Source organism: Semicossyphus pulcher, unplaced genomic scaffold (assembly GCF_022749685.1).
Source record: "Semicossyphus pulcher isolate SPU_LCO1_2020_fin unplaced genomic scaffold, fSemPul1.0.p SCAF_10, whole genome shotgun sequence".
NCBI classification, from domain to species: domain Eukaryota; kingdom Metazoa; phylum Chordata; class Actinopteri; order Labriformes; family Labridae; genus Semicossyphus; species Semicossyphus pulcher.
In genome coordinates this window covers 3,579,453-3,596,741 of record NW_027211604.1, presented here as the reverse complement: position 1 = coordinate 3,596,741, position 17,289 = coordinate 3,579,453, and the positions used below count along the sequence as shown (strand labels likewise).

At 43.2% G+C, this 17,289-nt stretch overlaps 2 protein-coding genes across 3 annotated transcripts; one reads left to right on the top strand and one right to left on the bottom strand.

Annotated features, from left to right (window-relative positions):
• Window positions 1-118: 118 nt before the first annotated feature.
• LOC138598067 (hydroperoxide isomerase ALOXE3) lies at window positions 119-8,987 on the top strand. The gene is made up of 15 exons (XM_069669754.1): window positions 119-142; window positions 1,928-2,098; window positions 2,258-2,507; window positions 2,785-2,866; window positions 3,719-3,808; window positions 3,927-4,042; window positions 5,485-5,657; window positions 5,738-5,881; window positions 6,127-6,330; window positions 6,466-6,552; window positions 6,634-6,803; window positions 7,121-7,236; window positions 7,350-7,450; window positions 8,198-8,368; window positions 8,464-8,987. The coding sequence occupies exons 2-15, from the start codon at window positions 1,940-1,942 to the stop codon at window positions 8,638-8,640; spliced, it is 2,040 nt and encodes a 679-aa protein (XP_069525855.1). The 5' UTR covers window positions 119-142; window positions 1,928-1,939; the 3' UTR covers window positions 8,641-8,987.
• On the bottom strand, window positions 8,744-16,161 carry LOC138598075 (trafficking protein particle complex subunit 14-like). Of its 2 annotated transcripts, XM_069669770.1 has the most exons (13): window positions 15,969-16,161; window positions 14,957-15,297; window positions 14,733-14,828; window positions 14,002-14,131; window positions 13,240-13,326; window positions 13,037-13,157; window positions 12,261-12,408; window positions 11,770-11,852; window positions 11,324-11,475; window positions 10,514-10,650; window positions 10,332-10,410; window positions 10,111-10,225; window positions 8,744-9,937 (listed from the first exon to the last, which is right to left on the bottom strand). In XM_069669770.1, the coding sequence occupies exons 1-13, from the start codon at window positions 16,159-16,161 to the stop codon at window positions 9,781-9,783; spliced, it is 1,839 nt and encodes a 612-aa protein (XP_069525871.1). In that variant the 3' UTR covers window positions 8,744-9,780. The 2 variants fall into 2 exon arrangements, 1 of the variants encoding a protein (XP_069525871.1); XR_011308637.1 differs by lacking the exons at window positions 14,733-14,828; window positions 14,957-15,297; window positions 15,969-16,161 and having other exon boundaries at window positions 8,744-9,172; window positions 9,273-9,937; window positions 14,002-14,191.
• Between the last annotated feature and the right edge of the window lie 1,128 nt (window positions 16,162-17,289).

The window sequence follows — 17,289 nt, the reverse complement described above, 5'->3', positions numbered from 1 at the left end:
TCTGTGGTACCTGTTTAAGTTGAGCCAATTAGATGTAAAAATGCTGTGGTGGGTAGGGCATACAAAGAAAGAGAGGTGCACCTTACCTGCAGCTGTCATTCAACACATCAAAGAGGAGAGGAGAGGAGGCGTCGCTCTGCAGGTACGCTTTTCTATCTTTCTGTCACTGTTATCTGTTTTGGAATAAAATGTAATAGGCTCATATACATGGAACATTTTTGACATACCACTAAAAATGTGGAAAATTGCACTTCATTCAGGATAATTGTGTATTTATAATATTAATTCACATAACCCTGAGCCCAAGCTTTTTTCCATTTGTATTTTGTTTCTTCATGTTACTTTCATTACATTTTAAATTCAACTTCAGTGTTACAATATATTTTAAAATATATAACGCTGTTCGAAATGCAGCCACGGGCCAGGAAGTCATTTTAATGATTAAATGTATTTCATGGCCTAGAACAGTCTAGTATAAGAATATTTAAGAATGTATCTAAAGTTTTTGCAGACACAGTGGACATCACCAGGTGCCAGGCTCATTTAAATTTGTTGCAGGCTCAGATACAATGAACACAAATAATACAGAATCTCTGATGAGGGGTCAAAGGTCAAATTTCTCAGGTCTCTTCATTTGTGGTGTTAATTTGTTTTCCATAAGTTATATGTCTTAATTTATCCAGAGAAGAGATTGAAAATAGTCTAGGTGAAACTTAGATTTTGGAAGCAAACTTTAGCTTTTATGTTTCTTATTTCTATGAGTGAATGGAATAGTTTTCCATTTCAGGCATATATATTAGGTTATTTAAAAATATTAAAGACTTTGTTTCTCACCTTGTAGACAAGACATTTGGTAGAACAGGTTTAACATATTCTGCTTTAAACTTTTAAACAGATCTCTGTTTTTCTTATTCATGTACACATTCGATGTTAAAACCAATTATTAATTGCAAAAGTAGGTGAAACTTCAGCAATGCTTTTCATCCTGGGTGATAACCTGAAAACAAGTCCTGTAATATGGACAATGTTGAAAGTTTGCAGTTGATGCACTTCCTTGATGTACTTCTTATGCGTTCCATGATCAAATTTGTCTGCAGGCAAGAAACAATTTGACTAAAATGAGGAAGTTCCCAACAATAAATAACTAGATCTATTTTTGTTAATATCTCCTCTAAATGTTGTAAAAATATGTAGAAAATAAAAACCTGTAAAGAGTTAACACACCTGCAAAACAAAACCTGAAAGAGCTCCTAAAAGTTACATTTCCCCAGATCATAATATTTGAAGTGCTTCGTTCTTCTTCTTCCGTGTTAGGTTCCTGTACTAATTTCTAAACGTACAAAAAGCTGTGTCTTATATATGCTGTAATATTAAACAGCTTCTCTGCTGTTTGTTAAAGTTCAACACAGAACAGGAAGTGTCCTCTTCAGGTGTCGATGAAAGGAGGAAGTGACCTTTAAGATGAAAGAGAGCAACGTTGTTTACTCTTTGTTTAGCATCATGTATTCCGACGCCCACACTAACAGATGCTAACAGTCGCTATCGCTCATTTACAAGTCAAATAACAGAGATAGAGTTCTTATCAGAGTCAGCAGGGGTAAGATTAACACAGCACAACCAACATGTTCAGTGCAACAGAAACACAATTTACATCACTACAGAAGAGTCAGCAAAGACCCATCTCTGAGAAACAAACTGATAATTTCACCTTTGACCCTCTGTATCCACAACACCATGAAACAACCACAAAAACAAAGAAAAGATAACATTTAATAAAGGAAGTAAAAAAAAAAGAAGCTTGAACCACAACATAAATGCTTCATGTATTCTTGAATTAACACTGTAAAAAAACTAATTACAAAATAAAATCTGAAAGAAAAAAACAATATTCAAACATCTACAGTTATACTGCAATTTGTCCTCACAGCTGGGTTGCATCATGTCTGCTACCTGTCAGGACTTTGAAGTGACAGTCCATACCTCACCTGGTCCCACCTGTGGAACCTTCAGCCACCTGTGGCTCAACCTGATTGGCTCACAGGGGGAGACTCCGCCCCTTAGCATGAGTGAGAACAATCATCTCCTGCTACCTGGCTCGGTGAGTGGATACTTGAACAGAAAAAAAAGAACTGTAATGTTAATTTTAGAGGTGAAAGCATCTTAACCCAATCAGAACTTTCTGGTCTATTTGAAACCAAGAGGAGCTTATTATATAACCAGAGTGTGGTACAGAATATTTACAAAAGTCTCGTGACAGGTGTGTTCAGTTCGGGTCTGCACCAACAGTCCTCTGGGTCACCTGCTTCTGGTCCGGCTTCGGCTAGAGGCTCGGACTGGATTCCCCAACCTGGACTGGCACTGCAGCCGGGTGGAAGTCCGAAAGCTGGCTGACGAGGAGGAGCGAGCTGGGAGGGGGGCGGGTCCCGAGGAGCCAGACGTGCAGGTGTTCCTGTGTGACCGGTGGCTGCGAACAGTAGATGGCGACATAGAGCTGCGGAGCGGAAAATGTGAGATAAGTTTAAAGAAGGTTAAAGATGCTGGTGTGCGCCTCCTGAATCTTTCTCTTCACTTTAACCATGTTTCTACCAAAAGAACGCAAACTTTTGGTCCATATGAGTTCTTTTCAAGATATAAAAAGGTTCCTCCAGCCCTTTGTTGTCTGCGAGGTCTAAAGACCTGTGAAGATTAGGCAAATTAGTTTGCTTATGTGTAAAACAGTCACAAATGTTCAGAGCTGCAAGTCCCACCCCCGAAGCGGGACTACTAACCTTTCTTCCTCTGCAGTGTGTCTGCTGAAGGATGAAGCAGAAGAGAAGCTGAAGCAGCAGCGAATCAAACAGCTGCAACATCAACAGCAGGTCATCCGGTAAAACAAACACGCACTTCTTCTGGTATCTTTGAGAATGTCTGGATTTTGATGAGATATTGTTACAGGGATTTCAGTGAGGCTGTCCCACGTAAGGTTGAAAAGATGTGACAGTTGGTGCAGGGGTGTCATGGCTCCTGATTTGCTTTACCAGATCTCCTGTCTGCACACTTGCACGCTTTTTCCTGCCCAATATCTGTTTCCCATGGTCTATTCTGCAAAACTGAACTGTTCCTGTCTGCCTGATTATCTGAATTTGGGTCCTTTTAACTCACCTGTGTACACGAGGGACTTCATATGAAGTCTGAAAGTGGAAATAACATTATCTCAACCCAGTACAACCTAAGTCGCTGGAGATTAAATAATAGCCTTGTGGAAATGTGATACCACGAACATTGTTTAAACTGACATTTCAGAAAGTTTTTTTTATATTTCAGACTGAAATAAATGATCTCACTTCTAAACCTCCTCATGTAGGAAGGTGTGGAACACAAGAATTGGATATGTAATATATTAGCTATCATAATAAATGGATTAGAATGGAATGAAGTATAACATAAGGTCATAAAAGTTATGTAAATTGAATATGTGTTGTTGTGATCCAAAGGCAGCAAATAAATAGAAAACTAGGGGACCTAGGATTGAACCCTGTGGTACGCCACAAGTGAAAAGCCTGAGAAAACAAGAAAAGAAACTTCTTTTTAAAAGTAAAGAAGAAAAACATTTGAAACCAGAGTCTGTGATGACAGTTGGCTGAAACATTTTTATTAGAATATGTGATCTGACTGAAACTAGCACCACAATAAACAAGGTATGGTATTGACATAACCTTTCCATGTGTCACTCTTGCAGATGGCGTAAGTTTGTCGATGGTGCTCCACATTGTGTTGATGTGAACAGTCTGTCTGAACTCGGGCCGAACCTCAGCTACACATTCAAGAGGTGAAGTCACAAACTTGATGTACTTTCTAACTGAAGTCTGGTCAGAGTGGGACACAAACATAAATACACAGAATCAGGATGAATGTAACATTCGTCTTGTTTGCTTCTTTGTCCTCAGTCCAGCTGCTAACCTGCACTATCTGAAAGGCTTCACTGGACGGGCCGAGGCCTGGTCCAGTTTCACTGAGCTAGAGACGGTTTTCACCCTCAGTGGACACCAGAACAGCACCGCCAGTAAGACAAAATAATTGTTTTCATAATCAATGACTAAACAGAATATCATAGTCAAATTCATATCATTCACTTCAGTAGATTAATGCAAATTGCTTGTTTGTTCGGATGTTTGTAAATGATTTGTTAGACATTGCTAGGCGGTTGCTTGGATGTTGCTGTTTGTTGCTATTTGGTGCGTACTTTCTGTGGGAGACAGTGTTGGTTGTTTGGCTCGTGTATCTGCCCGTTGTTGATCATTTGGTGTGGTTAAATGCACCTAATAAGACAAATAACCCACGTTACTGTGGGTATTTGGAGGTCATAGAGGGGCATTTACTTGGTTGTCCTTCAGTTGCGTTTTCAGCTGGATGCTTGGCATCGTCTACTGTTTCTGACCGTAGAGTTACTAATGTGTTGTAAGGTATTTTGTAATTACATGTTCAAACAGAGTGCAAGGCAAACGTGAGAGGCCGCAGAAATTTGTACAATCTCTAGAAAACCCTTTGGAGGTCTGCAACCCCGTGATTGGGACCCCATGTTTTCGAAACGGCCTCCAAATATCTGTGCACAGCAGTGGATATCACGTATGAAAGAGCTTAACTCAATAATACAACACTTAACATTTAATAAACCATTTTCCCTAATTACTGCATTTTATTATTGTTATCAAAACAATGGAAATTGATGATGTGTTCGAACATAACTGTATCTAAAGGCAACTTATATTATAGAAAGAGAGAGGACCTAAGATTGAACCCTGTGGTACACCAGAAGAGAAGCCAGGCAAAGAAACATCTTTTGGAGAGATAAAAAACAGAAAATAATAATAATATTAGTAACCACAATGACACACTGCCTGTGGGAGCCATTTTGTTTTTTGTTGTTTGTTGTTAAAGTACTACACGTGTCAGTCAAGTGAAGATGACGTGATTGCGGTGCGTCCTCATTATTAGAATGAGACACAGGTGTGTGACGGGAGGTCGCTGATAAGAAACGAATGTTTTTGTCATCTGCAATGTAACTTATGAATGCACACACAAACACAGGCTTGAGAGGAATGATACGTTTTTGATTTTGAGTTTGAATATTGAAATTTGATTTGAATACTCTACACTGCGGTTATCAAATGTCTTTTTGTTCGCTTTTTGTTACATGCATCGTCCGCTCGTACACACTCGTACATTCATTCATTCATTCATTCACCCTGCTGCACCCGAAGCCACAGACCTTCAATCAACTATCAACCTCAAGTAAGTAAATACAAATCCTGGAGCGCGTTGAAAACAACAGACTGTCCGGATTTAGGCGTCCATAGGCTTAATTTTGACTTCGAAAGCCATGACACTGCTATTATATTTTTGCACTTTTATTCGATCAAAACTGGTTTCCCAGTCAACACGTGTTGACAAAACCTGCTACACCAAACCTGAGCAACAGTGGTCAGATTACCTTTGCTCCCTCAGGGTTCATTAAGGCTCACTGGATGGAGGATTGGTATTTTGGTCATCAGTGTCTGAATGGTTGCAACCCTCTGCTGCTGCGTCAGACCAGCGTCCTCCCTCCAAACATGTCCATCACCTCCGACATGCTCCGCCCCTTCCTGCCTGAAGACTCCTCCCTCGAGCAGGAGCTACAGGTGTGCTGCCCTTCTCTGACTTCCAGCTCTTCATTGTAACTTTATTACTGCTACTACACCTGTGTAATGTGATGTCATAGACAGGAAACGTTTACCTGTTGGACTACGAGGTTTTGGACGGCGTCCCGGCTAACGTGATCAACGGGAAGCAGACGTACCTGTCGGCTCCGCTGTGCCTCTTTCACCTGAACCGGAAGGGTCATCTGGTCCCAATCGCCATCCAGGTGAGCTACAGGTGCTCTGATGATGCTGGTAGGAAGGCAGAACAACAGTGCGGGTATACAGTACATTCAAACACTAAATTTATGTTGTATGTATGTTTTGTGAAATGTTGTTGAGCTTTGACCTTTCGGGCCACCATATTTTGATGTTGCCTGTTTGGGATCATCTTGTTTTGTGCCTAAAATTTAGTCTACAAAGAAACAGAAAAAGTTTTCTGTCAGTCGAACACTGATCTCCCGTCCCTCAGCTGCAGCAGACAGCCGGCCCTCAGAACCCAGTCTTCCTGCCCTCTGACCCCGGCTCTGATTGGCTGCTGGCTAAGATATTTGTTCATAACGCGGACTTCCAGTGTCACCAGTTAGCCTCCCACTACCTGAGGACTCACATGCTGGGGGAGCTGTGCTGTGTGGCCATGCTGAGGCAGCTCCCTGAGCCGCACCCACTGCACCAGGTACTCCAGCCAGCACCTCAACTTCAATGCTTTATGTACACAGATTGTCACATTAGATTTTGTTTTAACTCCCACAAAGAGCTGTATAAGTTTAAACTGAGCTGAGTCAGCGCTCATGAGTCTGCTTCTGCTCAGTTGCTGATGCCACACCTCAGGACGTCCCTTCAGATCAACTTCCAGGCGAGAGCGTCGCTGCTGGCTGCAGATGGCGTGTTTGATAAGGTAAATCAGCTGTAGCAGAATATTAAAGACAGTAGAGCAAATATCTGACGTTGCGTCCTTGTTTTGTTGTCACCCCTGCAGGCGATAGGTTGTGGTCTGGAGGCGTTACCCGTCCTTCTGTCCCGCGCGTCAGACAGGATTTCTTATCTGTCTCTGTGCGCCCCTGATGACCTGAAGGAGCGAGGTGTGGACAAACTGCCGCACAGCTTCTACGCAAAGGATGCCCTGAGAGTCTGGGACGCACTGCACAGGTAGACAAACACACCTCCACCAGGTGCTAAGACAAGCTAAGAGATTAAACATTTCTCATCGTATCTAATGTAGAAAACAAACAGATGTTACTGAGATTTAATGACAATAAACAGGTTGAAAAGATGCTGAAATAACTACATCAGAATGCAGGTTTGTTAGAAGTCTGAACTCATTCTTCGTCAGGTCTGTCTGATGACAAGACAACAACTCTTAAAATGCTTGTTTTTTGGGTGGAGTTTGGTTTGATGGAACTGTGGGACACCGGGAGAATCTTACCTACAATTTAACAATGTGTGTGTGTGTGTGTGTGTGTCAGGTTTGTGGTCGGTTGGGTCAGTCTTTATTACAGAGGAGACAATGAGGTGCAGCAGGACTCTGAACTTCAGAACTGGATCTCTGACATCAACACACATGGCTTCAACGACCACTCAGGTGTGTGTGTGTGTGTGTGTGTGTGTGTGTGTGTGTGTGTGTGTGTGATTCTTAGAGAGACAGGTGAGGTTGTGCTGAAGCTGCTGTAGTTTGTGTGTCCTCTCGTTCTGCAGGTTTCCCTCAGTGTTTTCACACTAAAGCAGAAGTTTCTAAGTTTGTCACCATGATCATCTTCTCGTGTTCGGCTCTACATGCTGCTGTGAACTTCTCCCAGGTGAGTCAAGTACAGGACGTCACATGACTGCAGACAGGAACTTCTAACAAGACATTTAGAAAGTCTGAATAATGGAATAGATTTGTAGCATGTCGTGTTCTAAGTTGTCCTTTCTAACTTTACTGGAATCTTTTTGTTTCATTAAAAAAACAGATGTTGTTGTTCAGTTGTGTCATGCTAGCAGCAGCTCACGTAGGCTACAGCGGTCTGAAGGGTCACTTCTTGTAACTGTGCACCTACAGATTAGTTACAGTTTTCAGCTCCAGCCAACGCTGACTCAAGTGACATCACTTGAGGAAATGTATCATAATTCGAAAGTGAAGTTTGGTTTCCTTAAAAACAGCTCGAACTCACTTCGTCCCAAACAGGACCACATTTTTTGAGCCTCTTGTCTTCTTCCTCTCGTGTTTATTGACATTTAGTAAACAAGCTAAAAGGTGCATTACTGCCACCATCTGGACTGGAGTGGAACAAGGGGAGCAGGTTAAGGGTACGTTGGGAAATGTTGGCACAATATTCAAACGAATGGCTCTAAAGGGTGACTTGGTCGCTCGTACTAAAGAGCCGTCGAAAAGAATAATTTATACAGCTTTGTGTGGCTGAAGCTTTCTTTTATAATATAATTTCTTCTTTAAGGAACTTTTTATTGTCGTCCTGTTTCTTTTTAATTCAACCAACCTTTATTCAAATCTTCAGGAAGCTCCAGTTTTTCATGTCCCCAGTTTAACTGGCTTTCTCTGTCTCCAGTTGAATTTCGCTCTCTGGATGCCAAACTGTCCGGCCTACATGTGTCGTCCTCCTCCACAGGTCAAAGGTCAGGTGACCGAGGACGACATCATGTCCTTCTTGCCTGATGTGAACTCAACCTGTCGAGTCTTGTCGGCTCTGTCTCTGCTGTCACAGCCAGCCGTCGACTTTGTAAATACGTGTTCTTCTTCTCTTGTTTTTATTCTTTCTATGCTCAAATAAAGAACTTTACTGACCTCAGCTGTGTTTCCTTAATCCTCCTGCAGGTTCCTCTGTGTCACTACAAGGAAGCCATCTTTAAAGACGCCCCCGGCAGGCTGCTCGAGGAGGTGCAGGCTGAACTCAGGGCCATTTCTGATGACATCACAGAGCGCAACAGGGGACTGGAGCTGCCGTATCCGTACCTCAGCCCTGAACGCATCGAGAACAGCGTGGCCATTTAGTTTCCTCCTTTTATTTGATTATTCTAAGATTCTCAGAAAAACCTGCAGTGACAACAGATTTATGAAATCAACATTTATGATCCTGAATAATTTTCTCACTTTCTAGAGTCAGAGCAGTTTGTTGTATAATGTTTATTCATCACTGAATCATGTCTAGTTTTTCTAAAACATGTTAAATGTGAACTTAAAACAAAAGGCTGTGATCACTTGTTAAATGCATCATATTACATTCTATAACTTACACATGAAACCAGTTGATACTGATTGTGAACAGACAATAATACTGAAATAAAAGGTGAATTCAGCAGCGTCTTCTTCCTGTGTGAATATCACTGAGAATCACACGACCGTCCTCCCGTCACATAATACAGAAACATGGTGATACATGACATTAAATAATTCAGTCAGAGCGTGGACTCGACCTCTCTCAGTCACTCTCTTTGCAGACGACAGTCTCTTGTGTTTGGACGTTTATGCAGCCGCAGCACAAACGTGAAGGAAGTTGAACAATCAACTATGGTGGTTTGTCGTTCTGGAGTCTCAGAAGAGACAAAAAAACGCGATGACTTCTGAGACGTCTGGCCAGAAGCTCAGGTGAGAATTTCAGTCCTCAATAAAAAAATATGATAAACGTCTTAATTTGACCAATTTATACTTTAAATCGTTGGAAGTGCAAATAATTTGCACGTTTAACCCGGTGTAAATGTGTTTGTTCGTGATGGTGCATTTTAATGTATTAAGGCTAACACATGCTAAACATGATGAACGCTATTATGAAACTTTGTTAATGGATTGAACATCCTGTTTTTAGCTCGCACAGTAGCGTCATAAACAAGGGGGCGTGTATTTGTATTTCTAGCTGTGGCCTGGTCACTTCAGCTACTTTACTTTCTTCACCATTAACAAATCATGATAATGGGTGTGGCTTCAGGGGGCGTGGTTTATATGGGGCATGGCTTGCAGGGGGCGTGGTTTGTAGGGTCCACAGGGCAGCAGATGAACCTTCGTCCGTCTTTGTGTTCCTCTTTATAATAAAATGTTTCTCCTCCAAAATCAGGAAGCAGCAGGCTCAGTTCAGTTCCTCTCCTCGCTGCTTCCTTATCCTTTCATCTCCTCCTTCCTTCCTTGCTTCCTTGCTCCCTAGCTGACAGGATCCACCACCAGCACTTTACACTCCCTCTTGGCGATCTTGTCCAGCGACAGCAGCGTTTTGTCCTGAGGCGGCAGGTAGAGCGGCCGCCCGACCGGAGAGCCCACAGGAGGGGTGATGGCCCGCCGCTCCATGGCGCTGCCCGTCCTGACACACACACACGCACACACACACGCACACACACACACGCACACACACACACACGCACACACACAAACACACACACACACACACACACACAGAAAACAATTATAATCCAAGAAGAGTTGGATTAACAGACCAGATTAACACAGGCTAAAGATGATGATGGTCTGTGTTACCTCATGATGTGTGAGCGAGACGGCTGCTGGTGGGAGAAGGACTGAGATCGACCCAGGCTGGCCTGGTGTCGGTCCAGCAGGTCTCGAACCGCCGGGCTGGACGGGCTGTTTTTACCTGGAGAAGGAAACAGATTCAACAGAGCATCTATCACATCTTCTGTTAACCCTAACCGCTGAAATGTAGAAACAAAAGCAGAAGCACAGAGATGTTTTCTTCTTACGTGACAGCGGCCGGGCGTCAGGCGGAGGGTTGGACACCGAGGCCGTGAACTGCAGCTTCAGCTTCATGTGCTGACTCAGCTGCAGAGAGGAAACATCAACATGAAACAATGAAGCAGCTGACTGAAAACTGCAGGAGAACTTTTCATTTCAAACATTTAAGGTCTCTTCAGAGCGCACAAACCTCGTACAGTCCCGGTTTGAGGACCTGGAAGGCCACGCTGAACGACAGAGTGCTTCCTTTCCTGCAGTGACCGAGGTTACTGAGAGGCGTGTGACAGACCACAGCGGACAGCGACGTGTCCTCGCTATGACCTCGACCTGAACACACACACACACACACACACACACACACACACACACGCACACACACAGACACACAGAAACAAACAAGGTTACATCCTTTGAATAATTTCAATACATCAGATATTTTTCTTAAAATCATCGTGCCTCTTTATCTGCTCCGTGTCTGGTGCATGTTCCACTTTAACCCTTTGAAAGAGTGAAGATCGTAATAATGTATCTCCTCCACTGTCACGGTCTTAAACTGGTCCTCACAAAAATGCTAATACACACACACACACACACACACACACACACCCAGACACACAGACAGACACACACACACACACACACAGACACACAGACACACAGACAGACACACAGACACACACACACACACACACAGACACACAGACAGACAGACACAGACACAGACACACACACACACACACACACACAGACAGACAGACACAGACACAGACACAGACACACACACACACACACACAGACAGACACAGACACACACACACACACACACACACAGACAGACACAGACACACACAGACACAGACACACACAGACACACACAGACACAGACACACACACACACACACACACACACACACACACACACACACACAGACACAGACACACACACAGACACACACACACACACACACACACAGACACAGACACACACACAGACACTGACCCTCTGGAGTCCAGACGAGCCGAACAGCCAGGAAGTCCTGCAGGTTGTTCAACAGGACGTATTTAACCTTGAAGTGCTCCTTCACCCGGACCGTACTCGGACAGCTGGCCGTCATGACGAACCGAGGCCGGTCCAGACGGATGCTGGGCAACCTGGGAGGGAGAGTCAATAAATCTGGAGTTTAATGACCAAACTAAATATATATGTGTCTTTTTAAATCCTACAGGACTTCAGTTACACGCACCAGTTCTAGTTCTAGTTCAGAGTCTCCTCTAGGTAAAGATCCTGTCAATGAGTCGCTGAATAACCTGGAATCTGTGATTCTCAGACATGTAACAGAGTGATGTGAACAAACGAGTGGTTTTATAATGTAGAATAAAATGTGTCCTACGCCTCCTGGTCACCTGCTCTGCCTGTGTCTATCAACTCTCCTGCATGGACCTCACCTGTAGTGAGTGTAGATACAGTTGGTGAAAGGCATCTTGGGAGTTGACCATTGCAGCACAGCGACCAGGGGAACCTCCATCCCCTGAAAAACAATATAGAACAAGCTGACAAACATAATCGGATATAGTAAAGGAAAGATTATGACCACAAGGGGGAGCTGGGGAAATACAGGATGTGCTAAGGAGCTGCAGTAGAGTCAAGAACAGTCAGACTGGAGCCAAACATCAACAAAGCCTAAAATCATCTGTTTATTGAGATCTAGTTTTTAAGAGAAGATATCCAGATTAATATGATGCTACAGTCATTCAGCTCCAGCTGCAGCTGCAGTGGTCAGTGAGTTGTTTTCAATATTTGGATTTATGGATAAATAAACTCATTTCACTTTTCTTTAACTAGTGAAACCTGACCGAGTTTAAACGGAGCAAACGAGTTACAGAAAACCACAAACTCGTGCACTTCCTTTAAGAACACAACACAAACATGTCCGCACCTCGTTGGAGTCGTCTTGCGGCATGTCGTTGAGGTGCAGCTGGAACAGAAAGTCGTGCTCCTCCAAAGCGCTGAGCATGCTGGGAAGGCGGCAGGCCAGGCTGTCCACCCTGCAGAAGGAGGCCATGCCGACCTCACCGGACTGGTGGCTGCAGAGTGAAGAGGAAGCAGATTGAGTGCCGTCAGATCCAACCTTTAACGTCATCAAACTAACAGGACATGATGTACACCTGAGTAATGAAGCTTCACCGAGTTAGACAGAAGGAACCGAAGGTCAGGAAGAGTAACAAAGTAACATCAAAGAATGTAATGTAACAAAGTAACCTTACACTTTAATACAACATAAGGTACAGTAACAAAAGAAGTTAACAACATGGAATAGAATGTAATGTAACAGAACGTAGAGTTAGATAATGTAACCTAAAGTAACAGAACTTCATGTTAGAAGGAAACATAATGGAAGTGTAACATCACCATGAAACGTGCGATAACATGTAACAGAAGGCAACAAAATGTCGAGTAACGTCATCGAATTTAAAAGTAACGTTAACCATGAGATGGTAACAGACTGAAAGTAACGTAACGTTAATAACAAGAAAATCTAATCTAATATAATGGAAGGTGTTAATAAGTAACACTGTCAAACCAAACAGAACCAGTCATAATAATAATATGACAGCCTCCACATATATTACACTGACACATGAACATAACAAAACACCAACCTACATGAACAACATGATAACCCAATGTAACGCTATGTAACTCTGTACGTACCACACATTGTCCACCAGCAGCACGGAGCCGTCGGGCATCATGGGCAGGTAGGAGGCGTTAAGGTTCGGTAAAATCCGAACGTCCCGAATACTCACCTCCTCCTGAGACGACTCGTTCAGCACTGAGACGAGAAACAAGATCTAAAGTATGTTTCATTCCATAATGATCCTCTTTGAACTCAGCTATACTAGGCAGTGTTTTACCTTTGAGGACGGCGAGGTGCCTTCCAGAGACGGTCATCTGCTTACAGCGGACAGTGGGAGGCGGCAGCACGGTCAGGGTGGTGCTGACTGTGGCAGGAGGAACAGAAGGTTTGTTAAGAGCTGCACAGCTTTAAACAAAGCGTAAGATCAAACATAGCCAACTTTGAATGTAATTACAAACTTAAAGTAATAATCTGGAAGATTTAATGTAAATAAATGTCTGTTAAGTCTCTATCTATCTCTGAATGAGGTAACACAATGGTGAAAGCCTTTGCATTTGCAGTATATAGTATTATTATGGGCTGGGTGTCTGTGGCGGCGCCCAGTTAGTGATGCGTTTTCCATCAGCCAGCAGTGGTTGGTCTGCCAGAGAGGGTAGGCGGAGCTAAGCGGCTGCTTTTCCGCTCTCTGCAAGTGTTGCGAGTAAACAGTAATCTACTATGGCTGAACAAACAAAGAAAAGATGGATGACTACAGATACAACTTCAACAAGAAGTGAAAATCCAAAGAAGAAGAAACAAACTCGACGCTCAGATGAAGCAAACAGTCTGAAAAGGAAAGCGACCGTCAGCCGGGAAAATCAAGAGTTACAACCGGAGCCAACCGTGGACGTCTGGTTAAATCGGGAAGTGTGCTCCCGCAATTACCGTTTATCACCAAAGGTGCCGCCAAAGAGAACGAAACTGAAATCTTCAAGACAACATCTTAAAATCAGAGTTTTTGAGTAGCAAGTATTGAAGGACAAATGTGTGTGTGTCCTACCCTGAGCCTTGAAGGTGTTCAGGTCATGTCTGAAGGTGTGTGTTGGTTCTCGCTGCTGCAGGACGCTCAGGTAGCCGAGTTCCTGCACCTCCGCTTTCTCTGCCTCCCTCTTCCAAACTGTTACCATCACCTGCACACACACACACACACACATATAATAACACTTTATATAAGAAGTGGATGTCGGGTCTAAAAAATGTAAGTGGCTTAAACCTGCATTCTCTCTAATGTCCAGCAGGGGGCGACCACTGGTTTCAAAAGAAGTCTGGTTATATAGAAGTCTATGAGAACATGCTCCTCCTCCTCTCCTGAATTATTCCCTCAGTAAACATGTTCCTAATGAGTTTATGGTCTCAGTCTCTAGTTTCAAGTCTTCTTCAACACAGCATGATGTTCATTTAGTCACTGATGCTCCCATTGAGAGTCACACAGAGCAGAGAGAGGGGAGGGGTTAGGCTAGGCTATTTATAAACATGGCAACAAACAAAATACAAACTCAATGCTCAAAAGGGAAGAGTCCACAATCCAATGTATGATGTCACGGTGGCTGTGTCCACTTATACGGTCTGTGGGTGAAAACAAGGCCGGTTGTCTGGATAACACCGTAGTTTGCTAACAGTTTACAGACTTTCCCAAACGTAATAAACGTCTGAAAGAACCTTTGCAATTATCTCATGTGGGAAGAAGTCCTAAAATGTTACATCCAACATGAGACAGATATTTGACCTGACCTTGACTTTCAGAGTGCTGACGGGGAGTTTGTCCAGAGAGACTGTGAGGGGGAAGATCACTTCATCCGTCAAAACCACCGGCTCGTCCAGAGGAGACTGACAACATAACCAGGAACCAGTTACTCACACTGAAAAGAACATGTCACTTTAAAGCAAGAAGAAGAAGAAGAAGAATCAGTTTATCGTTCTTTGGCCTTTCAATGTCAGTATAAACAGCAGTGTACCTGAACAGGTGCCCTGCGGAACTCCCTGTTCGCTGTCCCAGATGAGTTGTGTATTAGCAGTGGCTTGCAGTCTCTGAAGCTCCGACACCGGGAGTCCACCCTGCTGCCCAGCGCAGCAATGGCCGCCTCTGCTGCCGCGATATAGTCCTCCTCACCGTCCTCGTTGGCCTCGTCCCCGCTGCTCTGGTAATCGTGGTGATGCTGGTGGTGGTTGCCTCGATGGCGGCCACTTTCTCCTGGACTCACGCTCGCCACGGCACACAGAGAGCCGGCCAGTTCCCGCCACGCCCGGCTGCTAGCCGACTCAGTCCCAAAACCTGCAGCCATGCCGTCATCTCCCGCTGCTGGAAAATGATGGAAACACATTTAAATTCATGCTTATGAGAATCAGTGGCTAAATTAATTCCAACTCCAATTAATTAACTGTACTTCTGTGGTGTAGTTTTTATCTCCGATTTGGTGCATTATCTTCAGGTTATTTAGCCCTGGAATACTCATTTTAATAGGTGCAATAGTTACTGTATGAATAGGCACGTTTATTGTTCTATTTTAAGCCTTTTTTCAGTGTGAATTTTTAATGTGGTTCTTATTCATAATTTTACATGCTATCAGTTATTGATTGTTTTTTATTGGTGATATTAAGCTTTATAATATTTATCATGTCTATTGGTGTTTCCTTCTCTGTTCCAGATCTGGTGAGTAGTTATTCCCTTCAGATTACAATACCAATGTTTTGCATGTAATTCATTGCCCTTCGCTTTTGGAAACGTAGCCTACAATGATCACAATAAGGTTTTTTAAAGAGGGCACACACCACGAGTCAAACGCTAACATTGTGATATCAGTCTTAGTCACATTAGCGTATTGAAGCTGTTCGTTGACTCAAAACAGCCATTGTCAGTTTGAATATTACAGCGACACAACAAAATATTTCCTTTCATCTCTCTCTCCTCCCTTTCATACAGAGCCGGTCGGATGGAGGCATCCTTCCGGCCCCCCCCCCTTTCCTTACCGGGGCCGTGCTCGGTTGGCGTCGCCCCGCCGTCCCTGCACCGCAGCACCAGCAGGAAGCGGACCGTCTCACCCAGGTAGAGGTGACTCCGGCGGGGCAGAGTGCGGTAGCGGGCCGGGTCCGACAGATCCGTGATGGGTACCGCCGGAAAGTACATGAAATACTCGCACTGCGACTCCATCATCTGCACCATGGTGACAGCCAACGGAGGCTGCGCGAGCAGGAGCAGGACCAGAGTCAAAACAGACTGACGAGAACAATCACACGCGCACTACCGTTTCAAAATTTCAAAATAAAAGCACTGTTATTTTCTAGGTTACACAGATGAGGAAGAATTGGAGAACTGCGCCCCATAGTGGCCAAATTATTGTAGTAGCGTCACGATAAAATGTTCCCCCAAATTTTACCCATTGTATTGAGAGAGCAGTCTGAGGTAACAACAATAATAATAAAAAAATAGACGAGTCTTAGGATTGATAATAAACGTTCTGTCTTATTTTTACATTTGTTTAATCATATTACGAGTTTTTATCACTATAAAAGTAACAGACTAAATTTTAATGTAAAAGTCCTGCCATATTTATAGCCTGCTCTCTGCTGATGTGATTTGTTTCTTCACTGTTTTGTCATTTCTCATGTATAACAATCTTTTAAATGAATGAGCTGATTCATTTATGACGTCTTCCAAAGAAACAATTTACTTACATTTGAAAACTCAAAAATATGATTACCAATTAATGATTTTACGTCTCTTGAAATACATGATCTGTTTCAAAATCTTTAATGTAATCATCTTTATATATAATTGAAAAAATCAACATCTTTGGGATTTGAACTGTTGACAGGTAATGTGAAGACATCTAGACATCATTCTACGTGTATTAATGAATTTATGTAGCCTATAAAACTAATAATTATTGCAGCATTGTGACATTTATTGTAGCTTAGTTTGTTATCTGCTTTAGTAATACTGCTACAATAGGCTAATCCTGCCAATATTAAGACATCATTGAGAGAGAAATATCAGTCAAGTCCTCACGAATTGAATTTTGCCAGTATGGGGGATACGATGATAATCTGGCAACCCCGAGCTAACTGCTAGCTCTCGGTTTTGGCGGTTGTTTATTTGATCGGCCGTTGAGAAAGAGAGACGGAGAGCTCTGTGATTGGCTGGAAAAGTCTCGTGAACCTGTTTTCTGACCAACTTGTGCCGTTTCTACAACCTAATTTCACCAGCGCCTTTTTGTTCTTCTTCCACACGAAAAACAGCGGGCTGAAAACGCTGTGGGAAGTGGAGCTAGCTGCTTTTCTCCTCATATAT